Source organism: Mobula birostris, unplaced genomic scaffold, assembly GCF_030028105.1.
Source record: "Mobula birostris isolate sMobBir1 unplaced genomic scaffold, sMobBir1.hap1 scaffold_594, whole genome shotgun sequence".
In the NCBI taxonomy this organism is placed as follows: Eukaryota; Metazoa; Chordata; class Chondrichthyes; order Myliobatiformes; family Myliobatidae; genus Mobula; species Mobula birostris.
Genome location: NW_027278316.1, coordinates 161,430 through 183,099, shown reverse-complemented (window position 1 = coordinate 183,099; position 21,670 = coordinate 161,430). Strand labels below are relative to the sequence as shown.

The following is a 21,670-nucleotide window of genomic DNA, read 5'->3' as shown; positions in this document are numbered from 1 at the left end:
TCCCTCTACAAGGGAGTCCTTCCCATGCACCTTGGGGATCTCGGCTGGAGGGTGCTGCATAAAGCGGTGCCCTGCAATAAGTTCTTTAGTTTGTACACGGATCTCCCAGCCGCGTGTCACTTCTGCGGGCTGGAGGAGACCGTGTACCATATGTACGTGGAGTGTGTGAGGCTGCAGCCCCTTTTCGCGTATTTGCGTGGGCTGCTTCTCGCCTTCTGGTTGCATTTCAGTCCCAGCCTATTCATATACGGTCATCCAGTAAGGAGGGGGGCACAGAGGGATGAGGATGTCCTTGTCAACTTGCTCCTGGGGCTGGCGAAAATTGCCATCCGTGGCTCCTGGAAAAGGGTGGCAGGAGGTTCTCCCCGGGCAGACTGCCTGGCTATGTTTAGGGGGTATGTTCGAGCCCGGGTGAACATTGAAAAGGAATACGCGCAGTCCACGGCGACCGTCGAGATGTTCCGGGACCGTTGGGCTCCGCGGGGTGTAAATGCCATCATTGATGAGGATGGCAATATATTGGTTTAACATGTATTGTCTGTTTGTAGTGTAGTAAATCTGTTAGTCACTGGTTTTGTAAATATTGTATAGCACCGACATTTGTAATAAAGAATTTTGGAAAAAAAAAAGGGTCAGACACAGAGTGAATCTCCCTCCACACCGTCCCATCACACACTCCCAGGGTCAGACACAGAGTGAAACTCCCTCCACACCGTCCCATCACACACTCCCAGGGTCAGACACAGAGTGAAGCTCCCTCCACACCGTCCCATCACACACTCCCAGGGTCAGACACAGAGTGAAGCTCCCTCCACACCGTCCCATCACACACTCCCAGGGTCAGACACTGAATGAAGCTCCCTCCACACCATCCCATCACACACTCCCGGGGTTAGACAGATTAAAGCTCCCTCCACACTGTCCCATCACACTCTCCCAGGGTCAGACACAGAGTGAAACTCCCTCCACACCGTCCCATCACACACTCCCAGGGTCAGACACAGAGTGAATCTCCCTCCACACTGTCCCATCACACACTCCCAGGGTCAGACACAGAGTGAAACTCCCTCCACACCGTCCCATCACACACTCCCAGGGTCAGACACAGAATGAAGCTCCCTCCACACCATCCCATCACACACTCCCGGGGTTAGACAGATTAAAGCTCCCTCCCCACTGTCCCATCACACACTCCCGGGGTCAGACAGATTAAAGCTCTCTCCACACTGTCCCAAGGAGGTGAAAGGTGGAAATCATGCACTCTCACCCTGTCACTCTCTGATTTCTAACCTGTCCGGTCTTTGTGTTGTCTGCGTTACAGTCCGGGATAATCTTTGAAAGTTGAACGATCCAGTTGTTGATCTTGTCCCTACGCCGCCTCTCCACTGGGGCGGATGGAAAGGGAAGGAGATGGGGGTGGGAGAGAGGGGCAGAGAAGAGAGAGAGAGAGAGAGAGGTTCGGGAGGGAAGGTCGAAGTGAATGAGGGAAAACAAGAGAAGAGAGTGAGATTGAATGAGGGGCAAAAGAGAAAGAGGGAGAACGAGGGGGGAGCAGGCATGGAGAGAGGGTGGGTAGAGGGGAAAGGGGAGGGGTAAAAAGGGGAAGGGGAGGGGTGAAGATGGGGAAGAGGGTGGGAGGGGGAGAGAGAGGAGGGAGAAAGGGGGAGATGGGAGAGGGGGAGATGGGAGAGAGAGGGGAAGGGGGAGAGAGGGGAGGGGGAGAGAGGGGAAGGGGAGAGAGGGGAAGGGGAGAGAGGGGAAGGGGAGAGAGGGGAAGGGGAGAGAGGGGAAGGGGGAGAGAGGGTAGGTAGAGGGGAAAGGGGAGGGGTAAAAAGGGGGAAGGGAGAGGGGTGAAGTTAGGAAGAGGGGAAGAGGGGGAGTAAGGTAAGAGGAGGGGAAGAGGGGGAGTAAGGTAAGAGGAGGGGAAGAGGGGGAGTAAGGTAAGGGGAGGGGAAGAGGGGGAGTAAGGTAAGGGGAGGGGAAGAGGGGGAGTAAGGTAAGGGGAGGGGAAGGGGGAGGGGGCAGGAGGGGAGAGAGTGGATAGGGGAAGGGGAGAAAGTGGATAGGGTAGGAGTAGAGAGGGGAGGGGAGGGAGGCGAGAGAGACAAAGGGAGAGGGGAGAGGGGGAGGGGAGAGAGGGCGAGGGGGAGAGGGGGGAAGGGGGGTGGAGAGGGGGGAAGTGAGGGGAGAAAGAGGGAAAGATAGTTAGTTCACTCATGGGCAATCTCTAAGCATTGTTACAACATCTGCACTTCCCCATCTATACCCCCTGTGAACGTTACATAATTCCCAAAACATCTTAAGGGAGGGATTTGATGAGGGAGTGCTGTAGGAGGGGCAGTGAGGGGTGAGGAGGGAGTACTGTGGGAGAGATGGGCAGGGAACGCTGTGGGAGGGGGTGAGTAGGGAACGCTGTGGGAGAGGACGGTGAGGAGGGAACGCTGTGGGAGGGGGTGAGGAGGGAACGCTGTGAGGGGGTGAGGAGGGAACACTGTGGGAGGGTGTGAGGAGGGAACGCTGTGGGAGGGTGTGAGGAGGGAACGCTGTGGGAGGGTGTGAGGAGGGAACGCTGTGGGAGGAGGTGAGGAGGGAACACTGTGGGAGGGGGTGAGGAGGGAACGTTGTGGGAGGGGGTGAGGAGGGAACACTGTGGAAGGGGTGAGGAGGGAACACTGTTGGAGGGGTGAGGAGGGAATGATGTGGGAGGGGATGAGGAGGGAACTCTGTGGGGGGGTGAGGAGGGAACACTGTGGAAGGGGTGAGGAGGGAACACTGTTGGAGGGGTGAGGAGGGAACGCTGTGGGAGGGGTGAGGAGGGAACACTGTTGGAGGGGTGAGGAGGGAACGCTGCGGGAGGGGTGAGGAGGGAACGCTGTGGGAGGGGTGAGGAGGGAACACTGTGGAAGAGGTGAGGAGGGAACACTGTGGGAGGGGGTGAGGAGGGAACGCTGTGGGAGGGGGTGAGGAGGGAACACTGTGGAAGGGGTGAGGAGGGAACACTGTTGGAGGGGTGAGGAGGGAACGCTGCGGGAGGGGTGAGGAGGGAACGCTGTGGGAGGGGTGAGGAGGGAACACTGTGGAAGAGGTGAGGAGGGAACACTGTGGGAGGGGGTGAGGAGGGAACGCTGTGGGAGGGGTGAGGAGGGAACACTGTGGGAGGGGTGAGGAGGGAACGCTGTGGGAGGGGTGAGGAGGGAACGCTGTGGGAGGGGTGAGCAGGGAACGCTGTGGGAGGGGGTGAGGAGGGAACACTGTGGGAGGGGGTGAGGAGGGAACGCTGTGGGGGGGTGAGGAGGAAACGCTGTGGGAGGGGGTGAGGAGGGAACACTGTGGGGGGGTGATGAGGGAACACTGTGGGGGGGTGAGGAGGGAACGCTGTGGGAGGGGTGAGGAGGGAACGCTGTGGGAGGAGGTGAGGAGGGAACACTGTGGGAGGAGGTGAGGAGGGAACACTGTGGGAGGGGATGAGGAGGGAACGCTGTGGGAGGGGTGAGGAGGGAACGCTGTGGGAGGGACGGTGAGGAGGGAACGCTGTGGGAGGAGGTGAGGAGGGAACACTGTGGGAGGGGATGAGGAGGGAACGCTGTGGGAGGGGTGAGGAGGGAACACTGTGGAAGGGGTGAGGGGGGAACACTGTGGGAGGGGGTGAGGAGGGAACGCTGTGGGGGGGTGAGGAGGGAACGCTGTTGGAGGGGGTGAGGAGGGAACGCTGCAGGAGGGAGTGAGGAGGGAACGCTGCGGGAGGGGTGAGGAGGGAACACTGCGGGAGGGACGGTGAGGAGGGAACACTGTGGGAGGGGTGAGGAGGGAACTCTGTGGGAGGGGTGAGGAGGGAACACTGTGGAAGGGGTGAGGAGGGAACTCTGTGGAAGAGGTGAGGAGGGAACGCTGCGGGAGGGTGTGAGGAGGGAACGCTGTGGGAGGAGGTGAGGAGGGAACACTGTGGGAGGGGGTGAGGAGGGAACGTTGTGGGAGAGGGTGAGGAGGGAACACTGTGGAAGGGGTGAGGAGGGAACGTTGTGGAAGGGGTGAGGAGGGAACTCTGTGGGAGGGTGTGAGGAGGGAACACTGTGGGAGGGTGTGAGGAGGGAACGCTGTGGGAGGGTGTGAGGAGGGAACGCTGTGGGAGGGTGTGAGGAGGGAACACTGTGGGAGGGGGTGAGGAAGGAACGCTGTGGGAGGGGGTGAGGAGGGAGCGCTGTGAGGTGTTGAGGAGGGAACGCTGTGGGGGGTGAGGAGGGAATGCTCTGGGAGGGTTTGAGGAGGGAACGCTGTGGGAGGGGGTGAGGAGGGAACACTGTGGGAGGGGGTGAGGAGGGAGCACTGTGGGAGGGGTGAGGAGGGAACACTGTGGGAGGGGGTGAGGAGGGAACGTTGTGGGAGAGGGTGAGGAGGGAACACTGTGGAAGGGGTGAGGAGGGAACGTTGTGGAAGGGGTGAGGAGGGAACTCTGTGGGAGGGTGTGAGGAGGGAACACTGTGGGAGGGTGTGAGGAGGGAACGCTGTGGGAGGGTGTGAGGAGGGAACGCTGTGGGAGGGTGTGAGGAGGGAACGCTGTGGGAGGAGGTGAGGAGGGAACACTGTGGGAGGGGGTGAGGAGGGAACGCTGTGGAAGGGGTGAGGAGGGAACACTGTGGAAGGGGTGAGGAGGGAATGATGTGGGAGGGGATGAGGAGGGAGCGCTGTGAGGTGTTGAGGAGGGAACGCTGTGGGGGGTGAGGAGGGAATGCTCTGGGAGGGTTTGAGGAGGGAACGCTGTGGGAGGGGGTGAGGAGGGAACACTGTGGGAGGGGGTGAGGAGGGAGCACTGTGGGAGGGGTGAGGAGGGAACACTGTGGGAGGGGGTGAGGAGGGAACGTTGTGGGAGAGGGTGAGGAGGGAACACTGTGGAAGGGGTGAGGAGGGAACGTTGTGGAAGGGGTGAGGAGGGAACACTGTGGGAGGGGGTGAGGAGGGAACACTGTGGGAGGGGGTGAGGAGGGAACGCTGTGGGAGGGGGTGAGGAGGGAACGTTGTGGGAGAGGATGAGGAGGGAACACTGTGGGAGGGTGTGAGGAGGGAACGCTGTGGGAGGGTGTGAGGAGGGAACGCTGTGGGAGGGTGTGAGGAGGGAACGCTGTGGGAGGGTGTGAGGAGGGAACGCTGTGGGAGGAGGTGAGGAGGGAACACTGTGGGAGGGGGTGAGGAGGGAACGCTGTGGGAGGGGGTGAGGAGGGAACGCTGTGGGAGGGGGTGAGGAGGGAACGCTGTGGGAGGGGTGAGGGGGGAACGCTGTGGGAGGAGTGAGGAGGGAATGCTGTGGGGGGAGTGAGGAGGGAACACTGTGGGAGGGGGTGAGGAGGGAACGCTGTGGAAGGGGTGAGGAGGGAACACTGTGGAAGGGGTGAGGAGGGAATGATGTGGGAGGGGATGAGGAGGGAACTCTGTGGCAGGGGTGAGGAGGGAACGCTGTGGAAGGGGTGAGGAGGGAACACTGTTGGAGGGGTGAGGAGGGAACACTGTTGGAGGGAGTGAGGAGGGAACGCTGTGGGAGGGTTTGAGGAGGGAACGCTGTGGGAGGAGGTGAGGAGGGAACACTGTGGGAGGGGATGAGGAGGGAACTCTGTGGGAGGGGTGAGGAGGGAACACTGTGGGAGGGGGTGAGGAGGGAACGCTGTGGGAGGAGGTGAGGAGGGAACACTGTGGGAGGGGATGAGGAGGGAACTCTGTGGGAGGGGTGAGGAGGGAACACTGTGGAAGAGGTGAGGAGGGAACACTGTGGGAGGGGGTGAGGAGGGAACGCTGTGGGAGGGGTGAGGAGGGAACACTGTGGGAGGGGTGAGGAGGGAACGCTGTGGGAGGGGTGAGGAGGGAACGCTGCGGGAGGGGTGAGGAGGGAACGCTGCGGGAGGGGATGAGGAGGGAACGCTGTGGGAGGAGGTGAGGAGGGAACACTGTGGGAGGGGGTGAGGAGGGAACACTGTAGGAGGGGTGAGGAGGGAACTCTGTGGGAGGGGTGAGGAGGGAACGCTGTGGGAGGGGGTGAGGAGGGAACACTGTGGGAGGGGTGAGGAGGGAACGCTGTGGGAGGGGGTGAGGAGGGAACACTGTGGGAGGGGTGAGGAGGGAACGCTGTGGGAGGGGTGAGGAGGGAACACTGTGGGAGGGGGTGAGGAGGGAACGCTGTGGGAGGGGACGGTGAGGAGGGAACACTGTGGGAGGGGGTGAGGAGGGAACGCTGTGGGAGGGGACGGTGAGGAGGGAGTACTGTGGGAGGGGGTGAGGAGGGAACACTGTGGGAGGGGATGAGGAGGGAACACTGCGGGAGGGGATGAGGAGGGAACACTGTGGGAGGGGGTGAGGAGGGAATGCTGTGGGAGGGGATGAGGAGGGAACGCTGTGGAACGGGTTGAGGAGGGAGCACTTTGGGTGGGGGTGAGGAGGGAACACTGTGGGAGGGGTGAGGAGGGAACTCTGTGGGAGGGGTGAGGAGGGAACGCTGTGGGAGGGGTGAGGAGGGAACACTGTGGGAGGGGTGAGGAGGGAACACTGTGGGAGGGGTGAGGAGGGAACGCTGTGGGTGGGGGTGAGGAGGGGACGCTGTGGGAGGGGGTGAGGAGGGAACGCTGTGGGAGGGAGTGAGAAGGGAACGCTGTGGGAGGGGGAGAGGAGGGAATGATGTTGGAGGGAGTGAGGAGGGAACACTGTGGGAGGGGGTGAGGAGGGAACACTGTGGGAGGGGTGAGGAGGGAACACTGTGGGAGGGGTGAGGAGGGAACGCTGTGGGTGGGGGTGAGGAGGGGACGCTGTGGGAGGGGGTGAGGAGGGAACGCTGTGGGAGGGGATGAGGAGGGAACACTGTGGGAGGAGGGGGTGAGGAGGGAACGCTGTGGGAGGGGTGAGGAGGGAACACTGTGGGAGGGGTGAGGAGGGAACACTGTGGGAGGGGATGAGGAGGGAACGCTGTGGGAGGGGTGAGGAGGGAACGCTGCGGGAGGGGTGAGGAGGGAACGCTGTGGGAGGGGATGAGGAGGGAACGCTGTGGGAGGGGTGAGGAGGGAACACTGTGGGAGGGGGTGAGGAGGGAACACTGTGGGAGGGGGTGAGGAGGGAACGCTGTGGGAGGGGGTGAGGAGGGAACGCTGTGGGAGGGGATGAGGAGGGAACGCTGTGGGAGGGGTGAGGAGGGAACACTGTGGGAGGGGATGAGGAGGGAACGCTGTGGGAGGGTGTGAGGAGGGAACGCTGTGGGAGGGGGTGAGGAAGGAACACTGTGGGAGGGGGTGAGGAGGGAACACTGTGGGAGGGTGTGAGGAGGGAACGCTGTGGGAGGGGGTGAGGAAGGAACACTGTGGGAGGGGTGAGGAGGGAACGCTGTGGGAGGGTGTGAGGAGGGAACGCTGTGGGAGGAGGTGAGGAGGGAACACTGTGGGAGGGGGTGAGGAGGGAACTCTGTGGGAGGGGTGAGGAGGGAACGCTGTGGGAGGGAGTGAGGAGGGAACACTGTGGGAGGGGGTGAGGAGGGAACTATGTGGGAGGGGTGAGGAGGGAACACTGCGGGAGGGAGTGAGGAGGGAACGCTGCGGGAGGGGTGAGGAGGGAACGGTGTGGGAGGGGGTGAGGAGGGAACGCTGTGGGAGGGAGTGAGGAGGGAACACTGTGGGAGGGGTGAGGAGGGAACGCTGTGGGAGGGGATGAGGAGGGAACACTGTGGGAGGGGGTGAGGAGGGAACGCTGTGGGAGGGACGGTGAGGAGGGAACGCTGTGGGAGGGACGGTGAGGAGGGAACGCTGTGGGAGGGGGTGTGGAGGGAGTACTGTGGGAGGGGATGAGGAGGGAACGCTGTGGGAGGGGATGAGGAGGGAACGCTGTGGGAGGGGATGAGGAGGGAACACTGTGGGAGGGGGTGAGGAGGGAACGCTGTCGGAGGGGATGAGGAGGGAACGCTGTGGGAGGGGTGAGGAGGGAACACTGTGGGAGGGAGTGAGGAGGGAACGCTGCGGGAGGGGTGAGGAGGGAACGCTGTTGGAGGGGATGAGGAGGGAACGCTGTGGGAGGGGATGAGGAGGGAACGCTGTGGGAGGGGATGAGGAGGGAACACTGTGGGAGGGGGTGAGGAGGGAACGTTGTGGAAGGGGGTGAGGAGGGGACGCTGTGGGGGGTGAGGAGGGAATGCTCTGGGAGGGGGTGAGGAGGGAACGCTGTGGGAGGGGTGAGGAGGGAACACTGTGGGAGGGGATGAGGAGGGAACGCTGTGGGAGGGGTGAGGAGGGAACACTGTGGGAGGGGGTGAGGAGGGAATGCTCTGGGAGGGGGTGAGGAGGGAACACTGTGGGAGGGGGCGGTCAGGAGGGAACGCTGTGGGAGGGGTGAGGAGGGAACGCTGTGGGAGGGGTGAGGAGGGAACGCTGTGGGAGGGGATGAGGAGGGAACACTGTGGGAGGGGGTGAGGAGGGAACTCTGTGGGAGGGGGTGAGGAGGGAACACTGTGGGAGGGGTGAGGAGGGAACACTGTGGGAGGGGATGAGGAGGGAACACTGTGGGAGGGGTGAGGAGGGAACGCTGTGGGAGGGGGTGAGGAGGGAACGCTGTGGGAGGGGTGAGGAGGGAACGCTGTGGGAGGGGTGAGGAGGGAACACTGTGGGAGGGTGTGAGGAGGGAACGCTGTGGGAGGGTGTGAGGAGGGAACTCTGTGGGAGGGGGTGAGGAGGGAACACTGTGGGAGGGGTGAGGAGGGAACACTGTGGGAGGGGGTGAGGAGGGAACACTGTGGGAGGGGGTGAGGAGGGAACGCTGCGGGAGGGGTGAGGAGGGAACGCTGCGGGAGGGGTGAGGAGGGAACGCTGTGGGAGGGGTGAGGAGGGAACTCTGTGGGAGGGGACGGTGAGGAGGGAACCTGTGGGAGGGGATGAGGAGGGAACGCTGTGGGAGGGGTGAGGAGGGAACGCTGTGGGAGGGGTGAGGAGGGAACGCTGTGGGAGGGGGTGTGGAGGGAGTACTGTGGGAGGGGACGGTGAGGAGGGAACGCTGTGGGAGGGGTGAGGAGGGAACGCTGCGGGAGGGGTGAGGAGGGAACGCTGTGGGAGGGGTGAGGAGGGAACGCTGTGGGAGGGGGTGAGGAGGGAACGCTGTGGGAGGGGTGAGGAGGGAACACTGTGGGAGGAGGGGTGAGGAGGGAACGCTGTGGGAGGGGTGAGGAGGGAACACTGTGGGAGGGGGTGAGGAGGGAATGCTGTGGGAGGGGACGGTGAGGAGGGAATGCTGTGGGAGGGGACGGTGAGGAGGGAATGCTGTGGGAGGGGACGGTGAGGAGGGAATGCTGTGGGAGGGTGTGAGGAGGGAACTCTGTGGGGGGGGTGAGGAGGGAACACTGCGGGAGGGGTGAGGAGGGAACACTGTGGGAGGGGGTGAGGAGGGAACGCTGTGGGAGGGGGTGAGGAGGGAACGCTGTGGGAGGGGGTGAGGAGGGAACGCTGTGGGAGGGGTGAGGAGGGAACACTGTGGGAGGGGGTGAGGAGGGAACGCTGTGGGAGGGGGTGAGGAGGGAACACTGTGGGAGGGGGTGAGGAGGGAACGCTGTGGGAGGGGGTGAGGAGGGAACGCTGTGGGAGGGAGTGAGGAGGGAACGCTGTGGGAGGGGTGAGGAGGGAACGCTGTCTCGGACGGGTTGTTGAGTGATGGACAGTGGGGGCCTGGCATCACTGTGGACACACTCGGCAGAGTTGTAACACCCCAGTTCTCTTGCTCTTCATCACCCTAACCAACACCAACCTTCATTGTGCTGTGCCCTCCTTCTCTCGTCCCTCGGGGTGCGTGGACCGTCGATCTTCCTGAGGGTCGGGGGGAGAAAACATAAAGATAGGAATGTGAAGGGGGTGGGGGTGGTGTGGGGATGGGTCGTGGTGAGTGAAGTAGGTTGTGTTTCCGCTCGCTCCCCTCCCTTCAGGGCCACTGTGACGGATTTTCGGGTCGGGAGAACGTGGAGATAAGAGGCAGAGTGGAAGGAGAGAGTAGGGGAGAGAATGGGGCGAGATTATCTGTCCCTTTAACATACCTTCAGTCACCATTAAACACTGTAAAGAAAGGTTGGGATATTCCCCTGTCCCACACACAGTCCCCACTAGGAAGCAGTCTCCAACCAACTCACGGTCCAGTAATACCTCCCAACCTACAGTCTGGAGAGATGTAATACCTCCTCCAAACCTGTAGGAGGCAGCACAGCTCAGTCTGGAGAGGTGTGATATCTTCTCCTGACCTGAAGGTGGCAGCATGATGCAGTTTTGAGAGGACCTGGATGGGGCAGCACCATCCATCCTGAGAGGTGCAATATCTCTTCCCAAACTGCAGGGGGTGGGGCAACGATCCACCCACGGCTGCAGATCTCTTGGCTTGAGGGGGAGTCACTCTGGGGTGGGGGTCACCACCTTCAGGTAGGAACTCTCACACCAGACTCCCTCGTCTAACTTCCTGCAGCCAGCTGAGGGCGGCTGAGGGCAGGTGGAGGGGAAACAGCTTCCATTCCAAGAGGAAGATTTCCATACAGTGGGTTAGGGGAATACACCCTGAAGGGTCTTCACCAACCAATACTGTGGGGGGTGGGGGGAAGAGTTGTGTGGGACCCTCCGGACCACCAGGGGGCAGCACCCTGACATGGTCCAAGGCCAAGACTGCAGAGATCTGAGATTTTACTCAAATTCCAGTTTCCAGATCACAACAGCATTTATCGCTCTTCCCTCTGTCCCTCCAGAGAAAGTGGGTGCAAGCCACAGTCGACGAGGGGAAGGTGTTGGGAGGAGGGGAACCTGCAGGGGTGATGTCCCTCTAATTCCATTCCCCCCCCCCCCACCTGTTGCCCTCATCTCTCCAGGCAGGGATAGGTGAAGGGTTCAGCAGAGGCTGTCGTACAGCCCAGGCAAGTAACCGTGGTGCATTCCCTACGTGGTGTACTCTGCAACCAGTGTGTGTCGCTGCTGGGGGAGGGAGGTTTATGGCAGGAGGGTATTGGTGTGCCCTGCCGCAGACTTTGACAGTTGTTGAAGTTGCACTTACCCAGGGAAGTGGGAAGCGTCCATCTCCCTCCTGACCTGTATTCGGGGGGCAGGTAACGTGGCAGATGTGGAGTGCAAGGACTAACCCCACCCGTTAGACTTTCTGGTCTCCTCCCACTCTCCATATACTCTGTACCCCACACTCATCACTCTTTCCCCGGCTGGGGAGTGTGCAGTCCAATCCCATGAAGTTGGTTAGTCCACCCAGTTCATATCCACGTCACCTGGTCTGCACCCCCCCCCCCACCCATCTACAGGTCAGGAGTGTGATGGGACCATTCCCACGTCCTTGGGTGGGGTCAGTCCAGGCACTCCACATCCGCCACGTTATCTGTCCTCCCATCAACAGGTCAGGAGTGTGATGGAACACTCCCCACTTCCCTGGGCGGGGTCAGTCCATGCACTCCACATTACCTGTTCCTCAAGGAAGAGGAAGGAGGATAGAGGGGTGGGGAGGGGGATAGGAGAGGTTTCAGGATTTGGTAAAGGAAGGGGAATGAGTATCCTATCCCTCAAACCAGTCAGGAAGGGAGTGCTGGACAGAGCATACATTGAATGACTCTGGGTGTGGGGTGACCCAAACCGGTAGAAGGGGCTTGGGTCCCTTCGGACAGCGGAGAGTTGGGTGGTGTGACGCGACGGAAGGGTGGGTGGGGGTGCCGGGGAGGGGCTGCCAGAGACACGTACATGTTGCTGAGTTCAGAGTCTTCTTTTCTGTGGAGAAAATAACAGGTCACCATAGAAACGGACTCCAGTCCCAGGCGCCCCGAGGGAGAGCAGCCAGTACAGCCTCTGCCCCAACCCCCGACTCATCTCTGCTGGACTCCAGGCACCCCTCCCTCTCCCGCCACCCCACCATTTCAACCAGCTCCTCTCAGACCATGGCTGAGTCTGGAACTGAAAACTTCCACACCCCAAAATCCACTCTGTGGAAGGCTGCTCTCTCTGTCAGCAAGACACCTGAAACTTTTCAGAGGGCTCGACCTTCTCTTGCCTCACTCACCCATTTCCCACCCAACAACACCCCCAAATCACCTCCTCCCTCCACTGATGATCTACCAAAGCACTCCTACTCTGATGCCCCTCCCAGACCAACCCCAATCTCTCCTCATCCAGAAGTATGCGGGGGGGGGGGGAGGGGGGAATACTCTCCACCCCATCCGTAGACAGCAAAGTTGGTCGCGGGAGCAAGAGCAGATAGGGACTCTGGTTGGCACCAAATATCCTTCCTCCACATTGCGGGATGCCTGCAGCCAGCAGGTGGGGGTGGCGCTCCACGCAGGGCACCGAGGTGCACCACCCCCACCTATTGGCCTCCGAGGAAATCACACATACACACAAAGGCCAGCAGCATACTTACGGTGAGTATGTGTGTGTACGTGGAGCAATCGTCCGCTGTGAACCCGTCTGTAGCACGTCCTGGGGCGTCATCATCACGTAGAATTGTCCTGCAAAGTTGCCAGAAGGCATCAGAGTGCAGCTCCCTCCATTGCATCCCATCATTCACTCCCAGGGTCAGACACAGAGTGAAGCTCCCTCCATTGCATCCCGTCACTCACTCCCAGGGTCAGACACAGAGTGAAGCTCCCTCCATTGCATCCCGTCACTCACTCCCAGGGTCAGACACAGAGTGAAGCTCCCTCCATTGCATCCCGTCACTCATTCCCAGGGTCAGACACAGAGTGAAGCTCCCTCCATTGCATCCCGTCACTCATTCCCAGGGTCAGACACAGAGTGAAGCTCCCTCCATTGCATCCCGTCACTCATTCCCAGGGTCAGACACAGAGTGAAGCTCCCTCCATTGCATCCCGTCACTCATTCCCAGGGTCAGACACAGAGTGAAGCTCCCTCCATTGCATCCCGTCACTCATTCCCAGGGTCAGACACAGAGTGAAGCTCCCTCCATTGCATCCCGTCACTCATTCCCAGGGTCAGACACAGAGTGCAACTCTCTCCAGAGCTTTCCAGAGTAAATTGGAAGGAGATGCTGGCAGGGATGTCTGCACAGCAGCAGCAGCAGGAGCTTCTGGGAAAATGAGGAGGGTGCAGGATAGGTGTATTCCAAACGTGAAGAAATACTCAAAAGCAAAATAGTACAACCATGGCTGACAAGGGAAGTCAAAGCTTATGTAAAAGCAGTTGAGGACATACAACAGAGCAAAAGTTAGTGGGAAGACAGAGGATTGGGAAGCTTTAAACACCTACAGAGAGCAACTAAAAGAGCCATTAGGAGGGAAAAGATGAAATATGAAAACAAGCTGGTAAACAATATCAAACTAAGTAGATAGTAAAAGATATTACCAGAATGTAAAAATAAAACGAGATGAGAGTGGACATACAGTCACTAGAAAATATGGCCAGAGAAATAATAACAAAGACAAAAAGATGGCAGATGAACTAAGTGAGTATTTTGCATCGGTCTTTACTAGAGAATACACAAGCAGTGTGCCAGATGTTGAAGGGTTTGAGAGAAGAGAAGCGAATGCATTTACTATTATAGGGGCGAAGGTGCTCAAAAAGATGCTCCTTATCGGTGAAAAGATGTGCTGGCATTGGAGAGGGTACAGAAGAGGCTGATTCCAGGAATGAAAGAGTTATCATACGAGGAATGTTTGATAGCTCTGGACCTGTACTCACTGGAATTCAGAAGGATGAGGGGGGGATTTTATTGAAAGATTTCAAATGTTGAAAAGCCGAGACAGAGTAGGTGGGGAAGGATGTTTCCCATGGTGGAAGAATCGAGGACAAGAGGACACAGCCTCAGGATAGAGGGGCGTCCATTTGAAACAGAGATGCAGAGAAACAAAGTGGGGGAGATTCAAACAAGAGGACATGAGCTGAGAGTTAAAGGGCAAAAGTTTAGGGGTAACATGGGGGGAAACTTCTTTACTCAGAGAGTGGTAGCTGTGTGGAACGAGCTTCCAGCAGAAGTGGTTGAGGCAGGTTCGATGTTGTCATTTAAAGTTAAATTGGATAGATATATGGACAGGAAAGGAATGGAGGGTTATGGGCTGAGTGCAGGTCGATGGGACTAGGTGAGAGTAGGAGTTTGGCACGGATTAGAAGGGCCGAGATGGCCTGTTTCCGTGCTATAACTGTTATATGGTTATGGTTATATGGTGATAAATTTCTTTCGCCAGAGGGTGGTGAATTTGTGGAATTTGATACAGGCAGCTGTGGAGGCCAGGTCGTTGGGTGTATTTAAGTCAGAGCTTGATAGGTTCTTGATTAGACATGGCAGCAAAGGTTACGGGGAGACGGCTGGGCGTGGAGCTGAGGAGGGGACAAATAGGATCAGCCATGATTGAAAGGCGGAGTAGACTTCATGGGTCAAATGACCTAATTCTGCTCCGAAGTCTTATGGTCACACTGTTCCATTACACATTCCCAGGGTCAGACACAGAGTGAAACTCCCTCCACACCGTCCCATCACACATTCCTGTTGTCACAGAGTGAAGCGCCCTCCACACCGTCCCATCACACATTCCTGGGGTCAACCACAGAGTGAAGTTCCCTCCACACTGTCCCATCACACACTCCCAGGGTCAGACACAGAGTGAAACTCCCTCCACACCGTCCAATCACACACTCCCAGGGCCAGACACAGAGTGAAGCTCCCTCCACACTATCCCATCACTAACTCCGGGGGTCAGAAACAGTGAAACTTGCTCCACACCGTCCCATCACACACTCCCAGGGTCAAACACAGAGCGAAGCTCCCTCCTCTCCGTCCCATCACACTCTCTTGGGGTCAGATACAGAGTGAATCTCCCTCCACATCATCCCATCACACACACCCAGGGTGAGACACAATGTGAAGCTCCCTCCACACCGTCCCATCGCACACTCCCAGGGTCAGACACAGAGTGAAGCTCCCTCCACACCGTCCCATCACACACTCCCAAGGTGAGACACAATGTGAAGCTCCCTCCACACCGTCCCACCACACACTCCCAGGGTCAGACACAGAGTGAAACTCCCTCCACACCGTCCCATCACACACTCCCAGGGTCAGACACAGAGTGAAGCTCCCTCCACACCGTCCCATCACACACTCCCAGGGTCAGACACAGAGTGAAGCTCCCTCCACACCGTCCCATCACACACTCCCAGGGTCAGACACAGAGTGAAACTCCCTCCACACCATTCAACTATACACTCCTAAGGTCAGACACAGAGTGAAGCTCCCTCCACACCGTCCCAGCACACACTCCTGCGGTCAGACACAGAGCGAAGCTCCCTCCACACTGTCCCATCACTCTCTCTTGGGGTCAGATAGAGTGAATCTCCCTCCACATCATCCCATCACACACACCCAGGGTGAGACACAATGTGAAGCTCCCTCCACACCGTCCCATCGCACACTCCCAGGGTCAGACACAGAGTGAAGCTCCCTCCACACCGTCCCATCACACACTCCCAGGGTCAGACACAGAGTGAAACTCCCTCCACACCATTCAACTATACACTCCTAAGGTCAGACACAGAGTGAAGCTCCCTCCACACCGTCCCAGCACACACTCCTGCGGTCAGACACAGAGCGAAGCTCCCTCCACACTGTCCCATCACTCTCTCTTGGGGTCAGACACAGAGTGAAGCTCTCTCCACACTATCCCATCACTAACTCCGGGGGTCAGAAACAGTGAAACTTGCTCCACACCATCCCATCACACACTCCCAGGGTCAAACACAGAGCGAAGCTCCCTCCTCTCCGTCCCATCACACTCTCTTGGGGTCAGACACAGAGTGAAGCTCCCTCCACACCGTCCCATCCCACACTCCCAGGGTCAGACACAGAATGAATCTCCCTCCGCTCCGTCCAATCACACACTCCCGGGGTCAGACACAGAGCGAAGCTCCCTCCACACTGTCCCATCACACTCTCTTGGTGTCAGATACAGATTGAAGCTCCCTCCACACTGTCCCATCACACACACCCAGGGTCAGATACAGAGTGAAGCTCCCTCCACACCGTCCCATCACACACTCCTGGGGTCAGACAGAGAGTGAAGCTCCCTACACACTATCCCATCACACACTCCTGGGGTCAGCCACAGAGTGAAGCTCCCTCCACTCTGTCCCATCATACACTCCCAGGGTCAGACACAGAGTGAATCTCCCTCCACACCATCCCATCACACACTCCCAGGGTCAGACACAGAGTGAAACTCCCTCCACACCATTCAACTACACACTCCCAGGGTCAGACACAGAGTGAAGCTCCCTCCACACTGTCCCATCACACTCTCTTGGTGTCAGATACAGAGTGAAGCTCCCTCCACACTGTTGCAACACACACTCCCAGGGTCAGACACAGAGTGAAACTCCCTCCACACCATTCAACTACACACTCCTAGGGTCAGACACAGAGTGAATCTCCCTCCACACCATCCCATCACACACTCCCAGGGTCAGACACAGAGTGAAACTCCCTCCACACCGTCCCATCACACACACCCAGGGTCAGGCACAGAGTGAAGCTCCCTCCACACTGTCCCATCACAGACTCCCAGGGTCAGACACAGAGTGAAACTCCCTCCACACCGTCCCATCACACACACCCAGGGTCAGACACACAGTGAAGCTCCCTCCACACTGTCCCAACACACACTCCTGGGGTCAGACACAGAGTGGAGCTGTGCTGACTGAGCTGGGAGAAATTGAAGGAAAACTACTGGATAAAGTTCGTGGAATACTCTGGAGGTGGCTCTAAAAGTCTCTTGGACAACCGAGTGAGTGACGGCGCTGGTGTGGAAGCTCGGTGTGCAGTTTTACTGCCGGTTTGGACTGGGTTCGTTGGCAGCTGCTAACTGCGTAGCTCCCAGCTGCGGCCACTGGCAACTCGCCAGGAAGCCGGTTCGCTCCAAAACCGGAGACGAACGCCGTCGTTCCCCCCCATTGACATCGGGGTAACGTTCCTCCTCCTTCATCTTCCTGATTTTCACCCGGTGTCGGAGCTGGAGCATCTGAAAGGACGTTTTGACTTCTCCCGGCCTGGGTTTCTGCAAGTCCGACGGAGCCTTTCCTGGCGCCGAGCCAGCGAGGTACTGTCGACTACAAACTTCCCTGGCCAGTTATTCGACTGGCTCCAGGACTTCTAACCGGCACCGCTGTAAGATTTTCGGACTGGAAATAGCGCCAGCATGCCGGACCGGTCTCCAGGAAGTCGCGGGCCTTCGGGGAGTTATGCAAAGGCGGCTGCCTCTCCAGCCTCGGACAACGCCCTGTTTCGGTCGGTGAAGCTGGAACGTGGGGTGCAATGTATTTTGCGCCCTGGAATGACACTAGAAAAGTGTGCGGAGGCCATGGAGGACCTGGTGGGGAAAGGTGGTATCTTGGCCACCGAGAAAGAGTTCGGGAAGACAGTGTTCTACCTGGCCAATGAAGAGTTAGTGCACCGGGCTCCAAGCAGGGGGTCACGGTAGAAAACGTCTTTTTACCGATGGAGCTGGTGACAGCCCCCAAACAACGTATCGTCCTCGGTCACGTTAAGCCTTTCATTCCCAATGAGGACCTGCTTCCCCCACTGGCCCGTTTAGGGCAAGTAAGGTCAGAGATCACTGCCATCCGACACAAATTTAAGAGACGCACCCTCCGCACCGTAATCTCTTTCCGGCGTCAGGTATTGATGCAGCTGGAAAGGGAGGACGATGTTGAGGGCCGGTTTACTGTCCGGCACGAGGGGGTAGATTATCAGGTGTACTGGAGCTCCGAGCACCCACGGTGCCATGCGTGCAGGGAGGTGGGGCACTTTCGCAGGGACTGTCCTACCACCCGAAACCCTAGGGAGCCCACTTCGGGCACCAGTGTCCGAGCCACCTCTGCCCCTGATCCTACTCCTGTGCGTGCACCTGCGCCTGCACCTGCACCTGCCCCTGATCCTGCCCCGGCCCCTCACCCTGCCCCTACCCCTGTCCCTACTCCTACGGTTGGGTCGGCCCCTGCTCCTGCCCCTGATCTTGCCCCGGCCCCTCACCCTGCCCCTACCCCTGTCCCTACTCCTACGGTTGGGTCGGCCCCTGCTCCTGCTCCTGCCCCGGCCCCTCACCCTGCCCCTACCCCTGTCCCTACTCCTACGGTTGGGTCGGCCCCTGCTCCTGCTCCTGCCCCGGCCCCTCACCCTGCCCCTACCCCTGTCCCTACTCCTACGGTTGGGTCGGCCCCTCACCCTGCCCCGGCCCCTCACCCTGTCCCTACTTCTACGGTTGGGTCGGCCCCTGCTCCTGTCCCTGTGGCTCAGGTGGAGGACGGGGTGGAGCCTGTGCGGGGCAAGAAGGCAAAGAGGAAATCCAAACACCCTAAGAATACAGCCTCTGAGACTGCAGAGCTCACGCCCATTTGCCCTGAAGTGGAGCGTGAGGCACGGGGAAGTGCGCAGGTAGACGGGGCGATGGAAGCGGAGAGTACTGCCCCATCGGTGAATCCTGCACCTGTGTGCTCCTCCGGCGTGAAGAGGAGAAGGGAACGCTCCCGCAAGAGGGCAGGGAATGTAGATGCGGGGGAGTCCCAGGAAGGGGTGGGAATCCGGGTGGATGTTAATTCGAAACCTGAGTCCCCAGATGTAGCCACCAGTCCTGGGGTAGCTGGTGTGGTTGTGCAGAAAGCTTGTGATAGCCCTGTCTGCACAAATGAGGCAGCCCTGGAAGCCTCCACCCAGGACTTACAAGTCAGCGCCTCTCTGGAGGCAAGTGTATCGAATAGTGTAAGAGGAGACGAGACAAAGCTCTCTCATTCTCAGCATCAGGCTGCTTGTGAATCCCTTGGACCAAAGGTGCCTTGTTCCTCTTCATACCTGCCCCCTGGGGAGGATGTTATTCTATGCACGTCGACCCCAGCAATTAATGGCTTGCAGGGAGTCCCTGGGGATTGTCCCTCCACTGTCGCAAATGTGGATGAGGCTGATGCGACGGTGGAGCGGGCAGGTAAGAGCGAGGTGCCCGCTGTGCGGTATGGGTCACAAGCGCAGCCATCTTTTGGAACATGCGGGGAGGCCGATGGGGATTCTGTCTGCAGTGACGGGTTGGAGGGGGACTCTTTCGATAGTGAAATAATGGACATCCTCACCCCTCCTGAGAAGTCCCTATTAATACCTGTAGAGGAAATTAAGCATTTCATTCTCACCTCTGAGGGTGCCAAGCACCGGCCTCAACTAGCCTCGCTTCGTTGGCCCAGCATGCCGAGGCTGGTGAAGTCCCTGAGAGCCATCCTCAGACGGAAGGGGAAGGGGAAGAGGAATGTGGTGTCAGGGAATGAGAGACGGCAACTAAAATCTCTCCTGGATGATCTGGTAAGGGACATCAGAGGGAGAAGCAGCCTCGCTCCTACGGGGGATGGTGGGTCACAGGGTGGCGTTGGTACCGCTCCAGCCCGGAAAGCAAAATGTATCCTTGCTTTTTTTTGGGACAGTGTGGTGGAGGGCGCCTCCGCTCTCACCGGGACGGGCACAGCTGCTGAGGCCTAGTGTACTCCCGACATGAAGCTTACCATAGCTAGTCTAAATGTAAACGGCAGCAGGGGTCCTCTTTGCAGGCATAACAATCTCTCAGTCCTCAGGGATGGGCGGTATGCGGTGAGTTTCCTGCAGGAAACCCGTGCCATCCCTGGGGACGAGTCTGCTTGGCTCCTGGAGTGGCAGGGCAGGGTCTACAGCCGTCTGCTCCACCTGGCTGTGCGCCTGGATGGTGTACCTGTGCATTTTATCAATGTGTATGCTCCGAGGCGCGGTGTGATGCAGACGCGCCTATTCTGTCAGCTGTCCACTCTGCTGAGTTCCATCGATCCTGGGGACTGCATCATCCTCAGGGGAGACTTCAACTGTACCCTCGAGGCGGAGGACCACTCAGGCCTCCAACGCAACCCAGCATCGGCAAAAAAGTTAAAGGAGCTAGTCGGCTCCTTTGACTTGGTGGACAGCTGGAGGAATTTTCTCCCCGACTCTAGCACCTTCTCGAGAAGGTCCAGAGAGGGGGGTTCCAGGATAGCCCGCTTTTACATCTCTTGGGCCTACGTCTCCTGCGTGTCAGCGTCCTCTATGCGGCCGGTGTCGTGCTCGGATCATCACCTTGTGTGGATGGAACTTATTCCACTACACCCTCGGGTGGGATCTGGGTATTGGCATTTTAACAACCGGCTGCTGGAGGACAGCCGATTCCGGGATTCGTTCCGAGCGTTCTGGGTCACCTGGAGGGAGAGACGGAGAGAGTTCTGCTCCCTACGGTTGTGGTGGGATCCGGCTTTTATGTCGGGAGTATACTAGGGGGTCGAAAAAGAGGCGGGGCTCTGAGATTGAGTGGCTTGAGAGAGCATTGCTTGACCTGGAGTCCCGCCCCAGTCCAACCGCTGGAGACCAGCAGCTGTGGCAGGAATACCAGGAGAAGAAGGACGCACTAAGGAACCTGCAGCTCCAGCAGTCCCGAGGTGCGTACGTGAGGTCACGGATCCAAATGCTGCAGGATTTGGACCGTGGCTCACCCTTCTTCTACTCGTTGGAGAGGTGGCGGGGAGTTCAAAAGCAGCTAGTGGAGCTGCTGGCTGCCGATGGCTCCTCCATCACGGACCCTGATGGAATTAACAACGAGGTCCGTTCATTCTATCGGTCCTTATTCTCACCAGATCCATTAAATGCGGAGGCGTGTAATGAGGTCTGGAAGGATTTGCCTAAGGTCAGCCCAGAGGACGCAGTACGTCTGGACGCCCCCCTGACTCGGGAGGAGCTGTCCACTGCCCTTCGGCAACTACGGAGGGGTAAATCCCCTGGCTTGGATGGACTGAGTCTTGAGTTTTATCAAGCTTTTTGGGATGTCCTGGGGGATGACTACTGTTTTGTCCTAGGGGAGAGCCTAGCCACCGGAGAAATGCCCCTCTCATGGCGAAGAGCTGTTGTGGTCCTACTGCCCAAGAAGGGAGACCTCCACCTGCTAAAGAACTGGCAGCCGGTCTCCCTCTTGTGCGCGGACTACAAGATCTTCGCCCGGGCAATGGCCAACCGTCTGGGTTCGGTAATTGGACAGGTGGTCCATCCTGACCAATCTTACACAGTCCCGGGCTGCTCCATCCAGGATAATGTCCACTTAGTACGGGACCTGATCCACCTGCTCCAGGAGACTGGGTCCCTGGCAGCGTTTCTTTCTCTTGACCGGGAGAAGGCGTTTGACCGGGTAGACCACAGTTTCCTGGTGGGCACCCTGCAGGCTTTTGGGCTCGGACCACGCTTTGCGGCCCGAGTTCGGCTCCTGTACTCTGCCGCAGAGTGCCTAGTTAAGATTAACGGATCATTGACAGGACCTATCCCCTTCCGAAGAGAAGTGCGTCAAGGGTGCCCCATGTCTGGTCAACTGTATGCGACCTGTGTCGAGCCATTCCTCAGCCTTCTTCGGCGAAGGCTGACAGGTCTGGTTCTGCGCGAACCGGACATGGGGGTCGTCCTCTCGGCCTACGCCGATGACGTACTCCTCATGATGACAGACCCCTGTGACCTGCGGAGGATGCGCGAGTGCCAAGATGTTTTCTCGGCGGCATCCTCCGCCAGGATCAACTGGGTGAAATGTTCCGGACTCTTAGTAGGCCAGTGGCAGGTGGACTCCCTGCCGGAGGAGATGAGAGCTTTTGAGTGGAGCACCAGACGTCTTCTCTATCTGGGAGTC

At 58.8% G+C, this 21,670-nt stretch overlaps 1 protein-coding gene across 2 annotated transcripts in view; it reads right to left on the bottom strand.

Moving 5' to 3' along the window:
* The window catches only part of usf2 (upstream transcription factor 2, c-fos interacting), an 87,244-nt gene that overhangs the window by 6,670 nt on the left and 58,904 nt on the right, over positions 1-21,670 (bottom strand). Inside the window, exons 6-9 of one of the 2 annotated variants that reach the window (XM_072250740.1) lie at positions 12,388-12,475; positions 11,715-11,741; positions 9,751-9,809; positions 1,291-1,385 (exon numbers count right to left, since the gene is read on the bottom strand). In XM_072250740.1, coding sequence (XP_072106841.1) covers positions 1,291-1,385; positions 9,751-9,809; positions 11,715-11,741; positions 12,388-12,475 — 269 coding nt within the window. The remainder of the gene's footprint in view (positions 1-1,290; positions 1,386-9,750; positions 9,810-11,714; positions 11,742-12,387; positions 12,476-21,670) is intronic. The other variant, XM_072250741.1, reaches the window with a different exon arrangement.